Source organism: Diorhabda carinulata, chromosome 9 (genome assembly GCF_026250575.1).
Source record: "Diorhabda carinulata isolate Delta chromosome 9, icDioCari1.1, whole genome shotgun sequence".
NCBI lineage: Eukaryota > Metazoa > Arthropoda > Insecta > Coleoptera > Chrysomelidae > Diorhabda > Diorhabda carinulata.
In genome coordinates this window covers 917,958-943,817 of record NC_079468.1, presented here as the reverse complement: position 1 = coordinate 943,817, position 25,860 = coordinate 917,958, and the positions used below count along the sequence as shown (strand labels likewise).

Here is a 25,860-nt window from a genome sequence, read left to right as displayed (position 1 = left end):
GAGATTTTTTTTATTATATTTTCAATAAAGTAGTTTGTTATTAAAAAATTTTCAACTATAAAAACGATATTTCCAATAAATTCTAAATAATTCAAGATAATAATGTTTTTATTTCCTCCAGGTTATTAATATTTTTTATTTTCATAACAAATTTCGACTGGCCTATTTATTTTCAATAAATAAAAAATAAAGAGAAGAAATCTGCAGCGCTATCTTTGAAATAATTATACTACTTCAAACAAAAAGAATCGTTTTACAGGAAATTGCGAATGTCTCATCTCAGTACTATTAAATCTGGATAGATGGCGGCTAAAACATTTTGTCACGTTTAATAACAGAAAAAATTTAATACTTTCAGACAATTCTCTACATAAAAATTTAAAACTCAATGTGTTTCTTCGAATTAATTATACAATCAGGATTTTAAAAGTGTTATAGTTCAACTGAATTAAAATTATTGGGAAAACTTCCGTGAATAATTATTTCATAGATGGCGCTAACGCTCCATTTGATTCATTTCAATATTATTCAGATTACAAAATCTCTGGTGATTCTTAATTCCATTATATTTAGTTTTAACACGATAAAAACGATGTAATTTAATAATTTGTGGCTAAATATATAGAGTGATAACAGTATCTACATATATGTCTATTCGAAGTTATGTAATTATATGAAAGATGGCGTTTTGTATCTTTTGAATTATTCCTACGATTATAAATTCTTATGGAATGTTTGATTTTTATCAAATATCAGTTGATTATTGAGTTTATTGATATAAATATTATATTTTGTAAAAAAGAGGAAAAAACAATGGAAGGAAAACAACCACCATTTTCTGTAGGTATGTGTCATTTAGTAGTTACGTAATTTTATCTAGGATGGCGTTACTACCTTTTTTATTTGTTTTTTTTTTTTTTAATTCTAAGACTTATTTTATATATTATGAATACTGTAATAACGTAATTTCTCTAAATATTCATTAAACGATGTATCTATTGTATTTATTCAATGATAAACAAAATATTATAACTGTCATTTTCTGTATATTATGAAGTAATCTGCTTATTTAGATATACGTCAGTTAGAGGTTATGTAGCCCTCTAGAAGATGACGCTACAAACATTTATTTTTTTTTTGAAATACTGAGAATTGTGTCTAGACTATAAATTGTTTAGTAACTTGTAAATTTTTTGTGCGTTTACGGAATGGAATAATTGTTTTCTACTCATAACGATTCATATGAATTATTTTAATATGAACTTTGTTACCAGGTTATCTCATATGCATTATAATATATAATTTTAGATAAGACAGTTAGTAATAATGTTAAATGTTACTTTGTATTATATGAAGTACTATACAAATTTATGTAGTACTACATATAATTGTATAGTTTTTTTTACATATGTACTGATAACGATCGATGTATGTTCCATATTATACTTTATTAAAAATTATCGTTCGAGTGGAATTTAGCGAAGGTTTTTATTGAATATTCTCGTTTCCCACAATTAATTGAAAATGTGGACAATTAGGTCCGAAGGTTATTCTTATTTTATCTCTAACCATTCAAGTATGCAAAGCGAAATAATCTCATACTTCTGATTTATAAAAAAAAAACTTATTCGGATTTAGATAAATGAAATTTATAAGGAAGATTTGAATCGCGACAGTGTGTGAACAGCACGTCGCACAATGGCGAAAAAAAACAGACAAAAAAAATATCAAAACAGCAACGGGGGGCACATCGAAGATAGTAGTAACGTAATATTCGATCCTATGTCGGTGACTTGGTTGGAAAAATACGATAAAATAGTTTCTAGAATATGGAATAAAGTACCAACTAGCGTTGGAAAGGTTATAGCGACAGTTGCTACTTTTTTAGTTGGAATATCAATAAATGGTAAGTACGAATCTTTGTTCGGAACAAAAAAAATTGACATCATTCAATTTTGTGAACAAAAATTATATTATAAACGATTGTTTATACTTTAAAACGCGTATTCTCATATAGAAACATTTTAAAATAACATCGTTGCCAAATTTATCTTTTGTCTTAGTCTATAGGGAAATTAAGTTTCATATTTAGCCTCTTACAAATAAAGAATCGTGAAAAAACCTAGGTTTTTGTTATTATTATATCAGGTATCATTTTAGTCGAGATTTTAAATCGAGGTTTTAAACTTTCCTTGCGAAAGCTTGTATTTTATGTATATGTCTAGTTAGAAACTTCTTCAATATTTCGTTTGATTTATCACCTTTTAAAAATCGCAATTTTATTTTTTTGATGTGTAGGGGGGTCAGTGTCAAGCTAAAACCAAGTTTGCGGGGTCGCCACCTTTGTCCCACGGCCGCCATTTTGAAAATAGGGGTTGAAATGGTTTTTACGATATATCTCTTAAACTATTTATTTGATAAAAAAAATTTGTTAACATTTTTTGTTGCAAATTAAATTCTCTACAACTTTGGTCCAGTAACTTTTTGTCGTAGATCTATAAATAAAAAAGTTATGTATATATATATAATAAAAATAATTAATTAATAATTAATTATTAATAATATTGCAAAATTTGTATAATAACAACAAAATAAAAAAATAAAAATAAAAACAATAACTGATGACATATTATTAGTACACACGTATAATATAGGTATTGTTAAGAGTACTGAAAAATAGTACTCACTTCGGAGCGCTGTAAAACTTTAGCTATTGACTTAATGAAAAAATGATGCAAATAAAAGTTGTTCCTCAAAAAACGATCTACAAAAATGGACAGATATCATTTTTTCGTAAAATTATAAAAAAAAGTTACATCGAAAAATATAAATTTTTTTCTGGAATTTCTCAAGATTTTCGCTTATAACTTTTTTATTTATAGTTTTACGACAAAAAGTTACCGGAGCAAAGTTGTAGAGAATTTAATTTGCAACAAAAAATGTTAACAAATTTTTTTTATCGAATAAATAGTTTAAGAGATATATCGTAAAAACCATTTCAACCACTATGTTCAAGATGGCGGCCGTGGGACAAGGGTGGCGACCCCGCAAACTTGGTTTTAGCTTTACACCGACCCCCCTAAACATAAAAAAATAAAAAATAACGCAACCCCAATTATAACTTTTCAATGGACTAAAATTTTGTTTCCCATAGCTCGGAGATGCTAAATTTGATATGCTGGAGCTAAAAATCTTAAATTTACATCAACATACATAGATAATTATTGAAATTAAAGGCACTAAAATCCGGTATTATCAAGATTGAGAACATGTTTTTACAAAATCTTCAACTCGGAACATCAATTTACTAAACCACCTCGTTTAGGAAAGATTTTTTCGCAACGAAAATTACTTAAGTTTCCCCAAACATTCCGTTAAGCTAGTGTATATCCATTTCTTGTGAAAATAACTCGAATTGTTTGTGAATCAGTAAGGAATGACCAGTAACTTTTACAACTCAAAATATTGGAGCGTAAATTTGAGAAAAATAAATAAAGAAAATCTTAATTTCTCGATCTCAATCACCAAACAATACATCAGTGAAATAGTTTTTTTTTATATATTTTCAAATTGTATTTGGTGCCTTTGATGCCTCGTACTGGACGCTTGGTAAACCAAGACCAAGAATCACCACCTCGCGTCTTTTTAGAAACGTCCTGTTGCGATATAATTATTCAAATACCAAATATGAATGGCCGAAGCTGTCGGAACGCGTTTGTACACAATTTCTTCGAAATATGCGTACCAGACAGTCTGCGATAAACAGTGACGTGGCTAAGTGAGATTCAAATAGTCTTGGGTGTCAAATCTCGTACACATTTTTAATCTGAACGTTTTAACTTCCTTTTCCGATCAAATTTTTGGATATAGATCTAGTAAACTCAGTCAGGATTTTTCTTATACAAATTCTAATAAAATGTTACGAAACTTCTGCTTGCCAGGGGAATTTCTACGGTGTTTTTTTTTCTATGTAAACTACAATAATGAATATTATTATTTAGTTCTAGTTTCGAATTGATCTAATTTATTTTCTGTGCCGTAACTAGAGCTTGAAACAAGTTCGTAAACTAATTTAATGAACCCCTAAAGATTGTACCTCGAACTTTGCATTAAGATGTTTTATTTTTTATTTTAGGCGACTGGGTAAATTTGTTCGTACATCTTAGGAAACAACTAGGTTATGCCACTGGTCGATCTCTAAGCGAGACTTCGATAATGTGGAATAGTATTTCTATAGAAAATCTGAGATTAACAAACTTTTCCTTTTATTTTATTTCGTCTTGCGTTGTTTCTTACACGATGTATTTCGGAGTCGGAGGATTTCTACACGTAAGTTACAACAAAAATCATCGAATCAATTCTACTTATTATTATCAGTATCATTAATTTATACGAGAACCACTCTGTATATTTTGGTAGTTATTACATCTTTCAAACCTTTTCACAAGAAACAATTTCTTGGGGTTGTTATTTGTGTCTCGGATCTCTAGTTTCAATATCTAGTCTGTCTTGATAAGAATCGAAGATTATTTTTTGTAATGGATGACATTTTCTATGTATACACCATCACTACACCATTACTACACCAATACTACACCATTACTACACCGATACTCACAATATTACACGCGCGTTTCGATAACCAAGTTAACGTCTTCAGAGACTGGCGGTTTAAACAGTGTTTCGGTTCCAGAAATTGTATACATGTCATTTATTTTTGCCGGGAGGGTTGAAAAAATAAATAATACAATAAGGCAATACCTCCAGTAATTTTTTTAAAAATGTGTTGAAATTATGAGTCACTCGAGACAAAACTAAAAACGACCCCGAAAAACTATTTCCGGAATTTTAAGCCTACTTCTAGAAGGCGAATTTGTAAATATAGAAAAACTCAATGAGGAAATAAATGAAAATAGTTCATTAAATAAATCATGTGCACGAAAGTTCTTTCAAATAATATCAAGTTTATAAAAATCGGTTAAACAGAACCGGACTTACAGACATTTTTTCATAACAATATTCCCACTCTCCCCTACGTCTTATTTGAAGAGATAGACTAAAATTTATAAAACAAAAAATGCGGGGAATTTGTTGCAGAATTCGATTAAATCATGAAAAATACTATTTAATTGAGTATACGTTAAATAATTTTGCTTGTTAATTTCATATTATTAAATATTTTAACGACGGCGTTTCTTAGTTGTCCACCCCGTATAAAAACTCAAATTAAATATTGTAAATGATCGTTTCTTACATTCTACAATAGATTGAGTTATTAATTTAGCAAAATAGGGTAGTTATATTTATAATATTTCAAAAGAAATCTTAATATCTATAAAATATGAAACAACGCCCTCTAGCACTCACGTTCCTAATTAAATTGCTTAGAATTAACATATTTCGTATTAATACGAAAAAGTTTTTTCAAACAATATCAAGTTTATAAAAATCGGTTAAACAGAACCGGACTTACAGACATTTTTTCATAACAATATTCCCACTCTCCCCTACGTCTTATTTGAAGAGATAGAGTGAAATTTATACAACAAAAAATGCGGAGAAAGTGTAGAAGAAATCGATTAAATATTGAAAAATACTATTTAATCGAGTATACGTTAAATAATTTTGCTTGTTAATTTCATATTATTAAATATTTTAACGACGGCGTTTCTTAGTTGTCCACCCCGTATAAAAACTCAAATTAAATATTGTAAATGATCGTTTCTTACATTCTACAATAGATTGAGTTATTAATTTAGCAAAATAGGGTAGTTATATTTATAATATTTCAAAAGAAATCTTAATATCTATAAAATATGAAACAACGCCCTCTAGCACTCACGTTCCTAATTAAATTGCTTAGAATTAACATATTTCGTATTAATACGAAAAAGTTCTTTCAAACAATATCAAGTTTATAAAAATCGGTTAAACAGAACCGGACTTACAGACATTTTTTCATAACAATATTCCCACTCTCCCCTACGTCTTATTTGAAGAGATAGAGTGAAATTTATACAACAAAAAATGCGGAGAAAGTGTAGAAGAAATCGATTAAATATTGAAAAATACTATTTAATCGAGTATACGTTAAATAATTTTGCTTGTTAATTTCATATTATTAAATATTTTAACGACGGCGTTTCTTAGTTGTCCACCCCGTATAAAAACTCAAATTAAATATTGTAAATGATCGTTTCTTACATTCTACAATAGATTGAGTTATTAATTTAGCAAAATAGGGTAGTTATATTTATAATATTTCAAAAGAAATCTTAATATCTATAAAATATGAAACAACGCCCTCTAGCACTCACGTTCCTAATTAAATTGCTTAGAATTAACATATTTCGTATTAATACGAAAAAGTTCTTTCAAACAATATCAAGTTTATAAAAATCGGTTAAACAGAACCGGACTTACAGTCATTTTTTCATAACAATATTCCCACTCTCCCCTACGTCTTATTTGAAGAGATAGAGTGAAATTTATACAACAAAAAATGCGGAGAAAGTGTAGAAGAAATCGATTAAATTATGAAAAATACTATTTAATCGAGTATACGTTAAAAATTTTGCTTGTTAAATTCATATTATTAAATATTTTAACGACAGGGTTTCTTAGTTGTCCACCCCGTATATAAACTAATATTAAATAATGTAAATGATCATTTTTTACATTCTACAATAGATTTAATTACCAATTTAGCTAAATGGGGTACCTAGATTTATAATATTTGAATAGAAATCGTAATATCTAAAATATATGAAACAACGCCCTCTAGCATCCACGTTCCTTATTAAATTGCTTAGAATTTATATATTTTGTATTAATGGACGAAAGTTCTTTCAAACAATATCAAGTTTATAAAAATCGGTTAAACAGAACCGGACTTACAGACATTTTTTCATAACAATATTCCCACTCTCCCCTACGTCTTATTTGAAGAGATAGAGTGAAATTTATACAACAAAAAATGCGGAGAAAGTGTAGAAGAAATCGATTAAATTATGAAAAATACTATTTAATCGAGTATACGTTAAAAATTTTGCTTGTTAAATTCATATTATTAAATATTTTAACGACAGGGTTTCTTAGTTGTCCACCCCGTATATAAACTAATATTAAATAATGTAAATGATCATTTTTTACATTCTACAATAGATTTAATTACCAATTTAGCTAAATGGGGTACCTAGATTTATAATATTTGAATAGAAATCGTAATATCTAAAATATATGAAACAACGCCCTCTAGCATCCACGTTCCTTATTAAATTGCTTAGAATTTATATATTTTGTATTAATGGACGAAAGTTCTTTCAAACAATATCAAGTTTATAAAAATCGGTTAAACAGAACCGGACTTACAGACATTTTTTCATAACAATATTCCCACTCTCCCCTACGTCTTATTTGAAGAGATAGAGTGAAATTTATACAACAAAAAATGCGGAGAAAGTGTAGAAGAAATCGATTAAATTATGAAAAATACTATTTAATCGAGTATACGTTAAGAATTTTGCTTGTTAAATTCATATTATTAAATATTTTAACGACAGGGTTTCTTAGTTGTCCACCCCGTATATAAACTAATATTAAATAATGTAAATGATCATTTTTTACATTCTACAATAGATTTAATTACCAATTTAGCTAAATGGGGTACCTAGATTTATAATATTTGAATAGAAATCGTAATATCTAAAATATATGAAACAACGCCCTCTAGCATCCACGTTCCTTATTAAATTGCTTAGAATTTATATATTTTGTATTAATGGACGAAAGTTCTTTCAAACAATATCAAGTTTATAAAAATCGGTTAAACAGAACCGGACTTACAGACATTTTTTCATAACAATATTCCCACTCTCCCCTACGTCTTATTTGAAGAGATAGAGTGAAATTTATACAACAAAAAATGCGGAGAAAGTGTAGAAGAAATCGATTAAATTATGAAAAATACTATTTAATCGAGTATACGTTAAAAATTTTGCTTGTTAAATTCATATTATTAAATATTTTAACGACAGGGTTTCTTAGTTGTCCACCCCGTATATAAACTAATATTAAATAATGTAAATGATCATTTTTTACATTCTACAATAGATTTAATTACCAATTTAGCTAAATGGGGTACCTAGATTTATAATATTTGAATAGAAATCGTAATATCTAAAATATATGAAACAACGCCCTCTAGCATCCACGTTCCTTATTAAATTGCTTAGAATTTATATATTTTGTATTAATGGACGAAAGTTCTTTCAAACAATATCAAGTTTATAAAAATTGGTTAAACAGAACCGGACTTACAGTCATTTTTTCATAACAATATTCCCACTCTCCCCTACGTCTTATTTGAAGAGATAGAGTGAAATTTATACAACAAAAAATGCGGAGAAAGTGTAGAAGAAATCGATTAAATTATGAAAAATACTATACGTTAAAAATTTTGCTTGTTAAATTCATATTATTAAATATTTTAACGACGGCGTTACTTAGTTGCCCACCCCGTATATAAAATGATATTAAATAATGTAAATGATCATTTTTTACATTCTACAATAGATTGAATTATTAATTTAGCAAAATGGGGTAGTTATATTTATAATATTTAATTTTTAGATTGTAAATTCCGTGTTTAAAAAATTGAAAATTGCAAATTTTGAATCTCATTGTATTTATACGTACATACGCGTACCTATGTTATAAAATATGTCTTAAAACTTTATGATAGACCTTTGTTTGCTCGCTTTCAAGCGACACATGTTTATACTGAATCGTAAAAAAGGTAATTGGCACCCTAGCACTCTATCTTTTTATTTCACCCGTCCGAGTGAAAAATCTGCGTGGAAACGAGTGTATACCCCTAATTTTCGCCACTTCTTCTTTTCTTTTTTGTGTGCATAAACCATTTTTCAATTGGACGATGTTTGTGATACCATGAAAAGGAAATAAAACGCTCATATCCTCAAATTTATACCTACAAAACACTTTCGTTGTATCTCTGCTCATTCTATTTGTACAAAATTGTTTGGAATATTAAGCGGCGTATATTATTTAGTCAAAAAAAGTACTAGAGTACAGAGTTTAAGTTTAAATTATGAATTATAAGAATTGTTTGTTGCTTATTTGGACAAAAAATGGCTTCTCGATGGATTTTCTTCCTAAAATGGCTGCTGAAACATTAATTTGGACAAAAAATGGCTTCTCGATGGATTTTCTTCCTAAAATGGCTGCTGAAACATTAATTTGGACAAAAAATGGCTTCTCGATGGATTTTCTTCCTAAAATGGCTGCTGAAACATTAAATTGGACAAAAAATGGCTTTTCGATGGATATTCTTCCTAAAATGACTGCTGAAACATCAATTTGGAAAAAAAATGGCTTCTCGATGGATTTTCTTCCTAAAATGGCTGCTGAAACATTAATTTGGACAAAAAATGGCTTCTCGATGGATTTTCTTCCTAAAATGGCTGTTCTATAATCAAATCGTACAAAAAATGGCTTCCTCAAATTGTATTATGACATAAGGAAGTCTTTGACATTTGATTTGGACGAAAAATGGCTTCTTCGAACTTCTTTTTGCCTAAAAAGCTCTTTGTGCCAAAATGATACTTTCCAATTTTATTTCGAGTACAAGTGGCTTCTCCAAATTTTATTTTGTCCAAAAGCAGCTTTTTAAATTTTATTTGTACAAAGAATGGTTTTTCCAAATATAGTTTGGACATAAATGGCTACCTAAGCTTTTAGTTTATCCTGATGAGCTTTGTCCAATTTACTTTGGACATAAAATGACTTCTGAAATAAGATTCTTTCAAAAAATATTTTTTTCAAATTTAATTTCGTCACAAAATGGTGTCCTCAAATTTAATTTGGATCAAACATTTCTTCCTTAAGTTACATTTGGTTCTAAGGAGTTTTTTCAATTTAGTTTGGACAAAAAATGGCTTCCTCAAATTGTATTATGTCATAAGGAACTCCTTGTCATTTAATTTCGTCAAAAAATGGTGTCCTCAAATTTAATTTGGACCAAAAATATGTTCCTCAAAGTTCTTAAAGAGCTTTTTCAAATTTAATTTGAACAAAAAATGCTTTTCTCAAAATTTTTCTTTCTTAAAGAACTTTTTGACATTTAATTTGGACAAAAAATGGCTTCCTCAAGTATTATTTGGTGGTAAAAAACTTTTTCAAATTTAATTTGAACAAAAAATGCTTTTCTCAAAACTTTTCTTTCTTAAAGAGCATTTTGAAATTTAATTTGCACAAAAAATGGCTTCCTCAAGTATTATTTGATGGTAAAAAGCTTTTTCAAATTTAATTTGAACAAAAAATGCTTTTCTCAAAACTTTTCTTTCTTAAAGAGCATTTTGAAATTTAATTTGGACAAAAAATGGCTTCCTCAAGTATTATTTGATGGTAAAAAGTTTTTTTAAATTCAATTTGGACAAAAAATGGCTTCTCGATGACTATTCTTCCTAAAATGGCTGCTGAAACATTAATTTGGACAAAAAATGGCTTCTCGATGGATATTCTTCCTAAAATGGCTGCTGAAACATTAATTTGGACAAAAAATGGCTTCTCGATGGATATTCTTCCTAAAATGGCTGCTGAAACATTAATTTGGACAAAAAATGGCTTCTCGATGGATATTCTTCCTAAAATGGCTGCTGAAACATTAATTTGGACGAAAAATGGCTTCTCGATGGATTTTCTTCCTAAAATGGCTGTTCTATAATCAAATCGGACAAAAAATGGCTTCCTCAAATTGTATTATGTCATAAAGAGCTCCTTGTGAACAAATTTAGGAGATTCTAGTTAAAAAAAAACTTCTATTCAGTCCTGTATGGCTGTAAGTAATATTCATATTGCTAAGAGAACGAAATTATTAACACTGTCACACTGAAGACCGTACAAATACATTTGTCCCACTCTGTATACATTATCTATGCAGTTACGTCATAAAATTAAAAATTTATTAATAACTAGGAACAAAATAACTTATATAATACCTCGTATATAACTGAAATAATAACACTGATTCCACTATTTCAAAATCGGTTTTGTGTCATTTTTATTGCATGAAAGTTGCAAACTAAGTACAAAATAATAGAGAAAATTTGAGGTTAGGAATTTGTTTACTTTTACTGTTTTGTATACACTTGCATGCAATTTCTTGCACGTTGTATTGCATTATGTCAAGCGGCCTTTATAAGTTTGTCATTTTCATTTTTAAAACGATCACAAAATATTAATAAATTGCAGGTTAGGAATCTGTTTAATTTTACTATTAAAGTTTTTGTTAGTGGCAGCCATGATGTAATGACAAGAGACACGTGACGTACAATATATATGCAATATTTCGATCTTGCAAGATAAATTGCTCGACTATTTTTTTTTTTCGTTTCGTTTTTGTATTTTTGTAATAGTTGTAATTATTTACTAATAGGTTGTTGGTCATTTGGAGTTGTGATAAATATTTGAATTTTGGTTTACTCGTTTATATAACACGTTGTTATAATTTTCTAATCGAAATTTCGATACAAATCTCACCTAAGAGAGTGATAGATTAGATAAAAAGCGTACGTGTAAATTTCACTTATTAATCATAATTATTTTGGATTTTACTATCTAATCTGAACCCCCCATGCATTTGCTTTGTTTATTTACATATTTAACAGATGATTTCTGTGAATATTTAGTTGAATAATTTCCTTAAGTAAACAAATTGAGAATAGATGAAGAGCTTTGGTAAAAACTTTCAAAGTAGATTCGTAGAACTTTAGCGAGTTCAATAGTACAAAAACTGGTTTCCCCAAAGTTGATTTGAACTAACAATAAGATTTAAATTGCTTCTCTTGATTTAATTTGGACAAAGAATAACCCTTCTGAATTTGTATCGAATCAAAAATTGAGTGCTTCTTCGAACTTTATTTTGCCTAAAAAGCTCTTTGATCCAAAATGATACTTTACAATTTTATTTTGACTAAAAATGGCTTCCATTAATGTTATTTTGTCCAAAAGCAGCTTTTTAAATTTTATTTGTACAAAAAATGGTTTTTTCAAATATAGTTTAGACATAAATGGCTTCCTAAGCTTTTATTTTGTCCTGAAGAGCTTTGTCTGATTTAATTTGGACAAAAAATGGTTTCTCGATTAATATTCTTCATAAAATGGCTGTTTTAAAATTAATTCGGACAAAAAATGGCTTCCGCAAATTGTAATTTTTCAGGAAAAACTCCTTGACATTAAATTTGGACGAAAAATGGCTTCTTCGAACTTTATTTTGCCTAAAAAGCTCTTTGATCCAAAATGATACTTTACAATTTTATTTTGTTTAAAAATGGCTTCCATTAATGTTATTTTGTCCAAAAGCAGCTTTTTAAATTTTATTTGTACAAAAAATGGTTTTTTCAAATATAGTTTAGACATAAATGGCTTCCTAAGCTTTTATTTTGTCCTGAAGAGCTTTGTCTGATTTAATTTGGACAAAAAATGGTTTCTCGATTAATATTCTTCATAAAATGGCTGTTTTAAAATTAATTCAGACCAAAAATGGCTTCCGCAAATTGTAATTTTTCAGGAAAAACTCCTTGACATTAAATTTGGACGAAAAATGGCTTCTTCGAACTTTATTTTGCCTAAAAAGCTCTTTGATCCAAAATGATACTTTACAATTTTATTTTGTTTAAAAATGGCTTCCATTAATGTTATTTTGTCCAAAAGCAGCTTTTTAAATTTTATTTGTACAAAAAATGGTTTTTTCGAATATAGTTTAGACATAAATGGCTTCCTAAGCTTTTATTTTGTCCTGAAGAGCTTTGTCTCATTTAATTTGAACACAAAATGGCTTCTCGATTAATATTCTTCATAAAATGGCTGTTTTAAAATTAATTCGGACAAAAAATGGCTTCGCCAAATTGTAATTTGTCAGGATATTTAATTTGGACGAAAAATGGCTTCTAAAATGATAATCTTTCAAAAAAACGGCTTTCTTGAAGTGTGAGACAAGAAAGTTTACATTCATACTTTCATATTTATTTCAGTGGTACTATTACGTACGTCAACGTGACCGACCGTACGAATGGAAGTGCCAACCGACGAAATGGTTGAGTCCAGAACTTGAAAGACACGAAATAATATTGGGAACATTCTCACTAACATTAAACATGACTGTATCAGCCATTTTAGCAACTTATATTGCAAACGGCGGTTACTGCACCGTTTATTACCAAATAAGTGACTACGGATGGTTCTGGTTCTTATTACAATTCCCAATCATCTATATCATTTTGGTAAGTAAGAAGAAAACACAATCATAATGAAATTCGAAACATTTTTAGTAATATTCGATGTTTGGTGTTGGTAATATTGTCGTAGTTTTCAAACCTGACTGTCTATTTGGAATTAACGTCAAACTTTGTTATTATAATGATGTTTCTATGTACTGAACTCGAGTTTTATGACGTTTCAATTCGAAACATTTTTAGTAATATGCGATGTTTGGTGTTGGTGATATTGTCGTAGTTTTCAAACCTGACTGTCTATTTGGAGTTAACGTCAAACTTTGTTACTATAATGATGTTTCTATGAACTGAACTCGAGTCTTAGAACGTTTCAATTCGAAACAGTTTTAGTAATATTCGATGTTTTGTGTTGGTAATATTGTCGTAGTTTTCAAACCTGACTGTCTATTTGGAGTTAACGTCAAACTTTGTTATTATAAAGATGTTTCTATGAACTGAACTCGAGTTTTAGGACGTTTCGATTCGAAACTTTTTTAGTAATATTCGATGTTTGGTGTTGGTAGTATTGTCGTAGTTTTCAAACCTGACTGTCTATTTGGAGTTAACGTCAAACTTTGTTATTATAATGATGTTTCTATGTACTGAACTCGAGTCTTAGGACGTTTCGATTCGAAACATTTTTAGTAATATTCGATGTTTTGTGTTGGTAATATTGTCGTAGTTTTCAAACCTGACTGTCTATTTGGAATTAACGTCAAACTTTGTTATTATAATGATGTTTCTATGTACTGAACTCGAGTTTTATGACGTTTCAATTCGAAACATTTTTAGTAATATGCGATGTTTGGTGTTGGTGATATTGTCGTAGTTTTCAAACCTGACTGTCTATTTGGAGTTAACGTCAAACTTTGTTACTATAATGATGTTTCTATGAACTGAACTTGAGTCTTAGAACGTTTCAATTCGAAACATTTTTAGTAATATTCGATGTTTTGTGTTGGTAATATTGTCGTAGTTTTCAAACCTGACTGTCTATTTGGAGTTAACGTCAAACTTTGTTATTATAAAGATGTTTCTATGAACTGAACTCGAGTTTTAGGACGTTTCAATTCGAAACATTTTTAGTAATATTCGATGTTTGGTGTTGGTAATATTGTCGTAGTTTTCAAACCTGACTGTCTATTTGGAGTTAACGTCAAACTTTGTTATTATAAAGATGTTTCTATGAACTGAACTCGAGTTTTAGGACGTTTCAATTCGAAACATTTTTAGTAATATTCGATGTTTGGTGTTGGTAATATTGTCGTAGTTTTCAAACCTGACTGTCTATTTGGAATTAACGTCAAATTTTGTTATTATTATGATGTTTCTATGAACTGAACTCGAGTTTTAGGACGTTTCGATTCGAAACTTTTTTAGTAATATTCGATGTTTGGTGTTGGTAATATTGTCGTAGTTTTCAAACCTGACTGTCTATTTGGAATTAACGTCAAATTTTGTTATTATTATGATGTTTCTATGAACTGAACTCGAGTTTTAGGACGTTTCAATTCGAAACATTTTTAGTAATATTCGATGTTTGGTGTTGGTAATATTGTCGTAGTTTTCAAACCTGACTGTCTATTTGGAGTTAACGTCAAACTTTGTTATTATAAAGATGTTTCTATGAACTGAACTCGAGTTTTAGGACGTTTCAATTCGAAACATTTTTAGTAATATTCGATGTTTGGTGTTGGTAATATTGTCGTAGTTTTCAAACCTGACTGTCTATTTGGAATTAACGTCAAATTTTGTTATTATTATGATGTTTCTATGAACTGAACTCGAGTTTTAGGACGTTTCGATTCGAAACTTTTTTAGTAATATTCGATGTTTGGTGTTGGTAATATTGTCGTAGTTTTCAAACCTGACTGTCTATTTGGAGTTAACGTCAAACTTTGTTATTATAAAGATGTTTCTATGAACTGAACTCGAGTTTTAGGACGTTTCAATTCGAAACATTTTTAGTAATATTCGATGTTTGGTGTTGGTAATATTGTCGTAGTTTTCAAACCTGACTGTCTATTTGGAATTAACGTCAAATTTTGTTATTATTATGATGTTTCTATGAACTGAACTCGAGTTTTAGGACGTTTCAATTCGAAACATTTTTAGTAATATTCGATGTTTTGTGTTGGTGATATTGTCGTAGTTTTCAAACCTGACTGTCTATTTAGAGTTAACGTCAAACTTTGTTATTATAATGATGTTTCTATGTACTGAACTCGAGTTTTAGGACGTTTCAATTCGAAACATTTTTAGTAATATTCGATGTTTGGTGTTGGTAATATTGTCGTAGTTTTCAAACCTGACTGTCTATTTGGAATTAACGTCAAATTTTGTTATTATTATGATGTTTCTATGAACTGAACTCGAGTTTTAGAACGTTTCGATTCGAAACATTTTTAGTAATATTCGATGTTTGGTGTTGGTAATATTGTCGTAGTTTTCAAACCTGACTGTCTATTTGGAATTAACGTCAAATTTTGTTATTATTATGATGTTTCTATGAACTGAACTCGAGTTTTAGGACGTTTCAATTCGAAACATTTTTAGTAATATTCGATGTTTGGTGTTGGTAATATTGTCGTAGTTTTCAAACCTGACTGTCTATTTGGAATTAACGTCAAATTTTGTTATTATTATGATGTTTCTATGAACTGAACTCGAGTTTTATGACGTTTCAATTCGAAACATTTTTAGTAATATTCGATGTTTGGTGTTGGTGATATTGTCGTAGTTTTCAAACCTGACTGTCTATTTGGAGTTAACGTCAAACTTTGTTACTATAATGATGTTTCTATGAACTGAACTCGAGTCTTAGAACGTTTCAATTCGAAACATTTTTAGTAATATTCGATGTTTTGTGTTGGTAATATTGTCGTAGTTTTCAAACCTGACTGTCTATTTGGAGTTAACGTCAAACTTTGTTATTATAAAGATGTTTCTATGAACTGAACTCGAGTTTTAGGACGTTTCGATTCGAAACTTTTTTAGTAATATTCGATGTTTGGTGTTGGTAGTATTGTCGTAGTTTTCAAACCTGACTGTCTATTTGGAGTTAACGTCAAACTTTGTTATCATAAAGATGTTTTTATGAACTGAACTCGAGTTTTAGGACGTTTTCTATGAATGTTAACGGGCTTCAAAATGTGCTGCATATTTTCTTCACGCTTAATGAATCTTTCATTCCATTTATTGCCCTATAAATCAGCGAATTTAATAGTAGAAATTTCCGAATCACCTAGTATAGTCATTAAACTATAACTAAATCTACTACCCAGCCGGGTAGGTAATTTACCTGGGCATATCTTGTATTAAAGGGTCCGTAAAAGAGGTTAATACCCATGGGCGAGTTCGCTACGGACTTTTTTACGTTTAAGAGGTTACACTAATTTTTACGAGAATATCGTGCGACAGTCGTAAAAACGAGGTAAGTTCTTTTTAATATTAGATATGTTGCAAGTATATTTTTAAAAGCGACGATAGCCCAACGAGATAACCGCATAAAATGCGCTTCTTTTTCATATCCAGACCAACTTTATGAGTCGTAAAAGTAACGCTAAACTTATAAAACTATGGATCTAAATACAGATCGTCCGTTCCAACCGTCACTAACAATCTCTGTGGTTTACTTAAAACACGTTTAAATTCGTTTGTCGAAGTTTTAATTAACGCAATTTGTACGAGATGGCGCGCGCGGTCTCTTCCTTTTCAATAGCTGTTCTAAGTACACGATTTTACACCGTCGGTGTAGTTTCTTTCGTTAGCGAGTGCAGAGACGGAAGAATTCGATTCAAGGGACTCGGAAGTGTGAATGAAACCGCTTCAAGAATTGTCAAACGAAGAAGAAGTTGAAGAGGATCCACTGGAATTGAATTGAAGATATACTAAACGAAATTGACCGCAAATCAAACACAGAAGAAGGGATTATGTGATAAAGTTGAAAAAATCTCCCCAATCAAAGTGTACACACTGAAAATTCAGCATCTTTTTCAGATGATCAGAGATACATTTCAGAGAAGATGAAAGCGGTAATGGTAAATCTGCAAATTTTCCTTATACACTCGACTCATTCTCCGATGGATTTCCGCAGCCTTCATCTTGTATAAAACGAATCACACTTGGCGGGAGCACAACGCCGACTGACGCCTGAATGTCAACAATAGCGTAGCGTCTACACGGAGCGATCGGAGGTCGAAAAGTAAACGCCACTCGTATCAGAGCAGTTGTTTAAGTTCTTCGGAATCTGTCTGGAGAGATCAAAGTCATCCAATCCATAAATTAGGTAAAGTTTTTTTTCAAAGGCACCAAATAGATCACTGGAGATGAAAAATGATAATTCAAACGGAATGTGGAATATAAGAGACTTGAAAACGTGATTCTGATATAGTAAAGTCGAAAAGTTTGTTCAGGAACATACGATAAATGACCCTAATGTTGATATGAAAATATATAAAGTTGTAGGAAATAATTTCATTAAACTTGCCCATAAAAGACGAAAAGCATTTTCCTCTATTATAGAGTAAATTATAGCAGCGAAATTTGTGAAATTGCTCGTCTGCAAAAAAGCTTAAATTAGTGTATAATCACAAAATTATGTTTCCACTTTTACACATTTTATTAGTCTCTCTGCTGTTTCTTAAGATTCGTTTAGGAAAAAAAATTAGGCCTGTCCAAATGAAAACGAATCTACATCGTTGTTTCTACGTTTTTCAATATATGATGTAGACTTGAGGACCTAGGAAGTCATGCATTCCAAATTAAAAACTTTATTCCACACACAATTAAATGGAATTTAACGAATGCAAAATGCTGATGAGGTCCCCGCACCAAATACCGAACAACTCGTCGGTTTCTGTGGGAACGGTCGAGGTAATTAACAAAACCAGAAAAATAGACAATCGATAAACCATTTATTGAGTGAAGACCTAGAGGAAATGCCATAAGAAGTAGACGTTTTCTAGGTACGGTATTTTATATTTTTGTTTTCCGAACTCCCGGTCTAAAAACCCATTTTAGTAACATAAAAGAAGTAAATTGCTGGTCGTTGACATTCCCTTTCCTGAAAGAAAACTTTAAATTTTGAAAGTAATTAAACACCTCATAGAATTCTTCGGTAAAGTCGCACTAAAGCCTCTCCGTGCTTGCCGTTCTGATTACTTGCAAATGATACTTCAGCGAAGGCATATTGCACTCGACGAAATTATATACGAGACTTTGTTAGAGAAAAAAACGGGGTAGACAAAAGATAAAAGGAAACTGTCTACAGAGAATTTGATAAAATGCGATTGATGATGATGTACGAGGATTGTACGAAACTTGGACCAAAATCGCGTATGAATTACCATTGAGAAAAAATACAGTTAGAACAGTCAAGACAGAAAAAATACAGTTGGCCAGCTTTTGCTGATGATAATCTGATCCACAAGTGAAAAGGATTGAAAAACCATTCAGGATATTCATAAAAACACAAGAAACAAAAAAAAAGGAGAAGGACAAACCAGGAAATGAAGGAACTGTATGATGTATAAGATATTTAAGATCCAGACGATTTGGACAAAGAAAATGACTGGCAGGAGGAAAACTCAAGGATTAACACAGGCGTTTGGTACTGGAAGGTAAAGGCAAGGATATAGAAAGGAATTAAGGAAAAAATTATTACTACGTAATGTGTATAGATGTCCTGTGTGTAGTATAACATAAATACTCAATAACAATAAAACCGGACAATCAGATTTGGCCTTTTAATTTCATTCATTTAAATAAATTGATGTTTTCATTTGGTTGATTCATTTATCAAAAAAAAAAACTGCCACTAATATCGGATATTTCTCTATTTGATACGAGAAAGGACTCTGACCTCTTGAAGGATAATTTAGAAATGTTTTAGAGGATTCAAATCGGAATATTGAGCAGGCCAGTCCAGAACATTGATTCCCATTTACTCCAAGTAACAATTCTGGAAACTTTTTACCATTTTGATAGCCGTTATCGTAGAAACATAGTTTCAAAAGTTTTCAACATCTTCTTGAAGGGATGATAATCGATGTTCGCGCATGTCGTTGATACTGGGAAAAGAATAAAAAGTTATCAAGAACTAGGAATCCATGTGAAGAAAATCATTCCCACAACTAAATGTTCATGCTAAATCGATTGTATTGCATTCTGCGATATATTAATGGTGGGTCTACACGATACAGACTTTTCTTCGTACAGATATCTGCACAGACTATAAAGTAAAAAATTTTACCCAAACATTTGGATAGAATGTCTGTACAGACTTTTCATTACTTCAGACTTTCGTTTTTTCAAAGTTTCAGTCTTCTAAAAATTTAAATTTTTTAGCTACGATGAATACTTATGGTGGGTCCACACGATTACAGACTTTACTATAGAATTTTGTCTGTGCAAACTAAACAGTACAGACAAATGTCGGTGCGATCCAAAAGTCGGAGTATTTATCGTAACTAAGAACTTTAAATTGTATTTTCGAACGAAAAGTCTGTACAGACATTCTATCCAAATGTTTAGGTAAAATTTTTTACTTCCATTTCAAAGTCTGTACAGATATCTGTATGAAGAAAAGTCTGTATCGTGTGGACCCACCATTACATGCATTTTCCAACTTTTGGATCGCACAGACATTTGTTTGCACTGTCTAGTTTGCACAGACAAAATTCTATAGAGTTTTATGGAAGTCTGTATCGTGTGGACCCACGATTACATGCATTTTCCAACTTTTGGATCGCACCGACATTTGTTTGCACTGTCTAGTTTGCACAGACAAAATTCTATAGAATTTTATGGAAGTCTGTATCGTGTGGACCCACCATTACATGCATTTTCCAACTTTTGGATCGCACCGACATTTGTCTGTACTGTCTAGTTTGCACAGACAAAATTCTATAGAATTTTATGGAAGTCTGTATCGTGTGGACCCACCATTACATGCATTTTCCAACTTTTGGATCGCACCGACATTTGTTTGCACTGTCTAGTTTGCACAGACAAAATTCTATAGAATTTTATGGAAGTCTGTATCGTGTGGACCCACCATTACATGCATTTTCCAACTTTTGGATCGCACCGACATTTGTTTGCACTGTCTAGTTTGCGCAGACAAAATTCTATAGAATTTTATGGAAGTCTGTATCGTGTGGACCCACCATTACATGCATTTTCCAACTTTTGGATCGCACCGACATTTGTTTGCACTGTCTAGTTTGCACAGACAAAATTCTATAGAATTTTATGGAAGTCTGTATCGTGTGGACCCATCATTACATGCATTTTCCAACTTTTGGATCGCACCGACATTTGTTTGCACTGTCTAGTTTGCACAGACAAAATTCTATAGAATTTTATGGAAGTCTGTATCGTGTGGACCCACGATTACATGCATTTTCCAGCTTTTGGATCGCACCGACATTTGTTTGCACTGTCTAGTTTGCACAGACAAAATTCTATAGAATTTTATGGAAGTCTGTATCGTGTGGACCCATCATTACATGCATTTTCCAACTTTTGGATCGCACCGACATTTGTTTGCACTGTCTAGTTTGCACAGACAAAATTCTATAGAATTTTATGGAAGTCTGTATCGTGTGGACCCACGATTACATGCATTCTCCAACTTTTGGATCGCACCGACATTTGTTTGCACTGTCTAGTTTGCACAGACAAAATTCTATAGAATTTTATGGAAGTGTGTATCGTGTAGACTCATTATAAGAGATGAATCTATATCTGTCTAAATCACATGCAGATCTTTTTTAATTTTGGATTTTGGATGATATTTAACATCAAAGTTTATGCTACAACTTATAATTTTTCGATTACAACAACCTAAAAATCACCCCTCGTATTATTTTTCTTTTAAATATTGAAAATTGTAGTTACCTTCAACAATAGAATTATCCATGTGTGTATGGAACAGTCGATAAATTTTCCATTTTATGACATCAACTCGATTCATTTATTTGTGAATAGAGCCATTTCATATTCATTGATTTTAGAAGTTGGGTTAGGTTCGAATATAGGGTTAGGCCGATACGATTTTCAGTTAACATTGTTATAGTATCAAAATTCATATTGATAAAGTGTTAATGGTTATATAAATATAAATAAGTTGGTATTCAATCTCTTGCGGACTATAAAATCGAATCCTAACGCTATTCACTTTATTAATTGATATATTCATAACCAGAAAGTTGCTATTAAAATTTCAATAATTGTTGATTGCATCCGTTTGTTCTTTCCCAATTAATATCAACAAATAATCCAACGCGGTATCCCAAAAACAATGTCGACCCGATAAGATAAAAGATGTCGTGGTTTTACCGAAACTACTGACAACATTGTAATAAAATATATTTTGTAAGCTTGTACATCCCATGAATTTGTCTTTATATATGACTCTTATAGAGGGCGCTAATTACAACGTTTCATACTAAATAGTTACAGTACAAATTATTTTACAGTTTTCTACTTATCGTAGAAACTTTTTTTGAAAACGTACCTTCGGTTATTAGAGTTTTTTTGAAAATGACAAAGTTTTATGCGAAATTACGACAAATAAGAGAAGTTTTAGAACCAAATTGTTCATGGTATGAAAGTGAAATTTATCGAATCGATAGATAAACAACTTCTACGATATTTTGAGGTTATGTCACTATTAATTAACCTCTCAGAAACTGTTTTTATAGAAGTATATTGCCCTAAATTGGGACAAACATACCCAAAATTAACAACATTATGATATTTAATATTATTAAATTATTAAAACAATCGATTAAGGCTGCACGCGCGCGTTCAAAAGTCTCTAGAAAAAAATCTGTAGCCTTTTTTCTTTTTCTGACGTTAGTTTTCAGTCTTAGCTTCATAATGAGTAATATTTGTTGATACCCGAGTCCAATTCATCGAGGAACCTCCTTCAAATACCCCGTTTTTCCTTATTAAACACTGCGCGAAATTTTCTCTTGGTATTCTGAAGACTTGTCGTCAGTCCAATCAAGTTAAACTGCTCGGGTTAATTTTCTATCCATGTCTTCGTTACCAGTCTTTTGGTAACGAAGGTAAACATCGGAAACAACGGACTAAACTCATGGTCAGCGTACTGGTCACTATTTTCAGATGGAATTCTTGTGGATTATTGAGGGAAATGTGTATCGGTTGACGTTTGATGGATAAAAAGCGAAAAAAAAAATTTTTATCGAAACGAAGGTTCATTGGAATTGACCTTGATACGCTCCAGATTGATTTTTTGTTTATTATTTAGTAGAAAAGCTTCATCAGTGAGTTTGCAATAGCAAGGGTATCGCCTGAGTCGGTTTTTTTTCTTCTAACGAGTGTAGTTACTATAAAATATTATTTTTTTCGTTTACAGGATTACATAACGTATTGGATTCACAGGATATATCATTTCCCATGGTTGTACGTCAGATTTCACAAGCTGCACCATAAATATAAGCAACCAACTGCGTTTTCAGTTACTGCTATACATCCAGTGGAATCCCTTAACATTCAATTGTTATTAATAACACCGTTATTTACGATTCCGGTACATTGGTGTAAGTTTCAATAATATTATTTCGAAATTTTCAACGAATTCGTAAAAAATATCGATATTTTCAAAAAATTTCTGTCATAAATATTTAGAGGTTATTGTTATTGTTATTTAGAGGTTATGTACAATTCTTTAATAATGATATTTATTATTATTTCAAAAGTTTTGGCCAATGCAAAAATCTTTGTAACTCTATATTAACTACAACAAAGTCTTCAAAATAATTATTTATCAATTTTAGCGACAACAGTAGTTTGTCTTAAATTGATTCAAAATATACGTTTTTAACTGTAAGGAAGAGAAAGAAGTCGTTGGGTGATAGATCCGGTGCATAGGTTGGACGTCGTTGCACTGATCTTAAATCTGTGTCACATACGTACAAAAAAGCGCGCAAGATTGAAATTGAGCTGCATAAAATCATTTTATGCTTTCCTCAAGTCTTCTAAATAAGAATTCAAAGATTTTCGTACGGAAATCATCCACCAGCACTTTGGATGTTTATTATAAACTATTTTCATTGTTTAATTAATTTTGTAATTCATTTCTAATCAATCTGTGTGCAAAATATGATAAAAAAAATCGCTTCTTTATCTAGTTTTCGAATAATTCTAACCTCAAAATATCATTATTATTATTATCTAGTGAGTTAACGATATATTTTTAGTGTCTTACTACACGGTGGTAATTTACAATTATTACCATGGAATAATCGACCATTCGGGAGTAAATTTTAAGGCTTATTGGTGGCAGCCGTGGCAACCAGATGCCATTTTCCACGATAATCACCATCAATATTGTCACGTCAACTTCGGCTTCAATTTATCAATATGGGATAAGGTGAAAGAATATGCCATATAATTGCACGGACTGCTACTTTGGTTAAAAAACATTTAAAACGACTAACTATATATTCGATTTCAATATTTCTTTCAATTGAGGATAATCAGAGGAGTAGCAATCCATGTAATTGTATTAACTAAGAACTGAAGACGTTTATCTATGGTATATCGTACAATATTTTATCTCCCGATGATTTTTTGAGTTATTTATGGAGATTTTCTAATAGTTCGAATCCTTCAAAACAACAGTTGCTTTATTTTTCATCAAAATACGCAAAAGGATTGGAAAGGAAGGTAGATAGTAGCAAAACCAATTATTGGAACCACCTACAAGGGTTGAAACAGGTAAATACCCTTCTGGGAAACTATAACCAGAGTAGATCTGCCTGATGTAACACCACAAGTGAAAACACCTGAAGATACTAGACCTAGCAGAGGACGAAACCTCCATCCACACTCTCTCGATGTTTAAAACACTAAGAAGCTCCAGAGCACTACACCTGGATGCGTATGAAATAGAAGACGAAGATCCCTGAAGTTTAACATCGAGATTAGGAGTCGCTAAGGATCAGATCAAGTGAATATAATGGAAACTTTTCGAATAACTATGATAGTTATTCAATAAATATGATGATTTTTGGTACAAAGTTTTTGAAGGATTCAAAATTAGTTAAAAACAAAATGAGACGTCTGGTTATTCTCGTTATAACTTACCAACTATTCATATTTGAAAAACATCAACAAAAATCCTTGAATCAGGACGAAATTTCAAAAAAGAAGCTTTGCACTCTCGGAGCTCAATGTCTCTAATTAAAAGCTAAATGTTGGGGCTCCAAAAGGTCGTTAAATAACATTTCTATAGTGTCAAATGTTGATTCATCTTATTTGGATAGTGAAACGAATAATATCCAGTAGAAAAAATATATTTTAATTCGATTTTTTTGAAAATTTACGCCGTAGCTTATTAACGAATCTTCTCCGGTCTAAATATTCTTAATCAAGGATATAAAAGATTGATTAATTGTTCTTTAACTATAGATCTAGAGACTCCCAATATTCGCTTTGAATTTTCATATGAAATTAATGCGAAAGTCATTAAATATCCACCCTATTTGTCCGATTTGGTTATCTGCGATTTCTGGTAAGTCTTCAGCATAAACGTGGTCGACGTTTTACTATCAAAGATGAAGCATTTCATCACTTTTTTGAAATCGATTAGAAGAAAATTCAAAAAGTACCCACCATATTTTCCTGATATATCGCTCAGTGATTTTGATGAAAGAAATGTTGGTTGCTGTCATTTTTCTTAAGAAAGATAAAGATATTATCGTGTGAGTAACGTTGAAATTGCCAACCAATCAGGGCACTTTGACTTGAAGTTTTTGACGTCAATCAAACACGTCAAGTGTCAGTCACTCACTGATGACGTGGTCTACAGTTTCTTCTTCTTCGTCCGTAAACTCCATCTATGTGTACTTTATCTTTATCTTCATCTTTATTTGTATTTATCTTGGTGTGTTTTCCACGAAAACTATTTCGGTTAAGCCATTCAATCTGGTGTCATCAAAATGGTTGGACATTTACTCGTGACTTGCGTTTGGATTTTCACATTGTCTGTAGATCTTTGAGGTTAGGTATCGTTAGATTCGAAGTTGAAAGACCTAGTAGGACGAAGTTGATGGTATTCAACTGTATTTGGATACTAACCTGACGTATTACGTGCTAAAAAATTGACTACATATTACAGATAAAAATCATCGGGAATAAATCGATTTATATTTTGTTTGTTATGATAATTATTGTGTATTTCCCAGTTACATGGTACGTTTAGATTGAAAGATCGCGTCTACAGGGAAGACATCTTCTTCGGAAACGGTAAAGCGATCCAAGAAGTTAGCGAGGCGGAACTTTTGGAAGATATAAAAGAAAGACAATCCGAAAACCCTTTGGCCTATAAAAATAATAAATTGGATTACGAATTATCGCCAGCACAAATCAAAAGACTCAAATCTAAAAAATAACAGCTTAGGAAGTATTTAAATCGGATTTCAAGAGGGTTAACTCGTTGAGAAACACGAGCTAGAAATCGATTGTGAATTTGTTATTTTATGAAGAGAATTATTTATGGTATAGGCAATTTTAAGTAAATATTATTCAAAAA

The 25,860-nt window shown here is 30.8% G+C and overlaps 1 protein-coding gene across 1 annotated transcript; it reads left to right on the top strand.

Moving 5' to 3' along the window:
- Positions 1-695: 695 nt before the first annotated feature.
- On the top strand, positions 696-25,860 carry LOC130898155 (uncharacterized). The gene is made up of 7 exons (XM_057807228.1): positions 696-844; positions 1,639-1,906; positions 4,136-4,329; positions 13,053-13,301; positions 22,681-22,864; positions 23,525-23,697; positions 25,514-25,860. The coding sequence occupies exons 2-7, from the start codon at positions 1,699-1,701 to the stop codon at positions 25,718-25,720; spliced, it is 1,215 nt and encodes a 404-aa protein (XP_057663211.1). The 5' UTR covers positions 696-844; positions 1,639-1,698; the 3' UTR covers positions 25,721-25,860.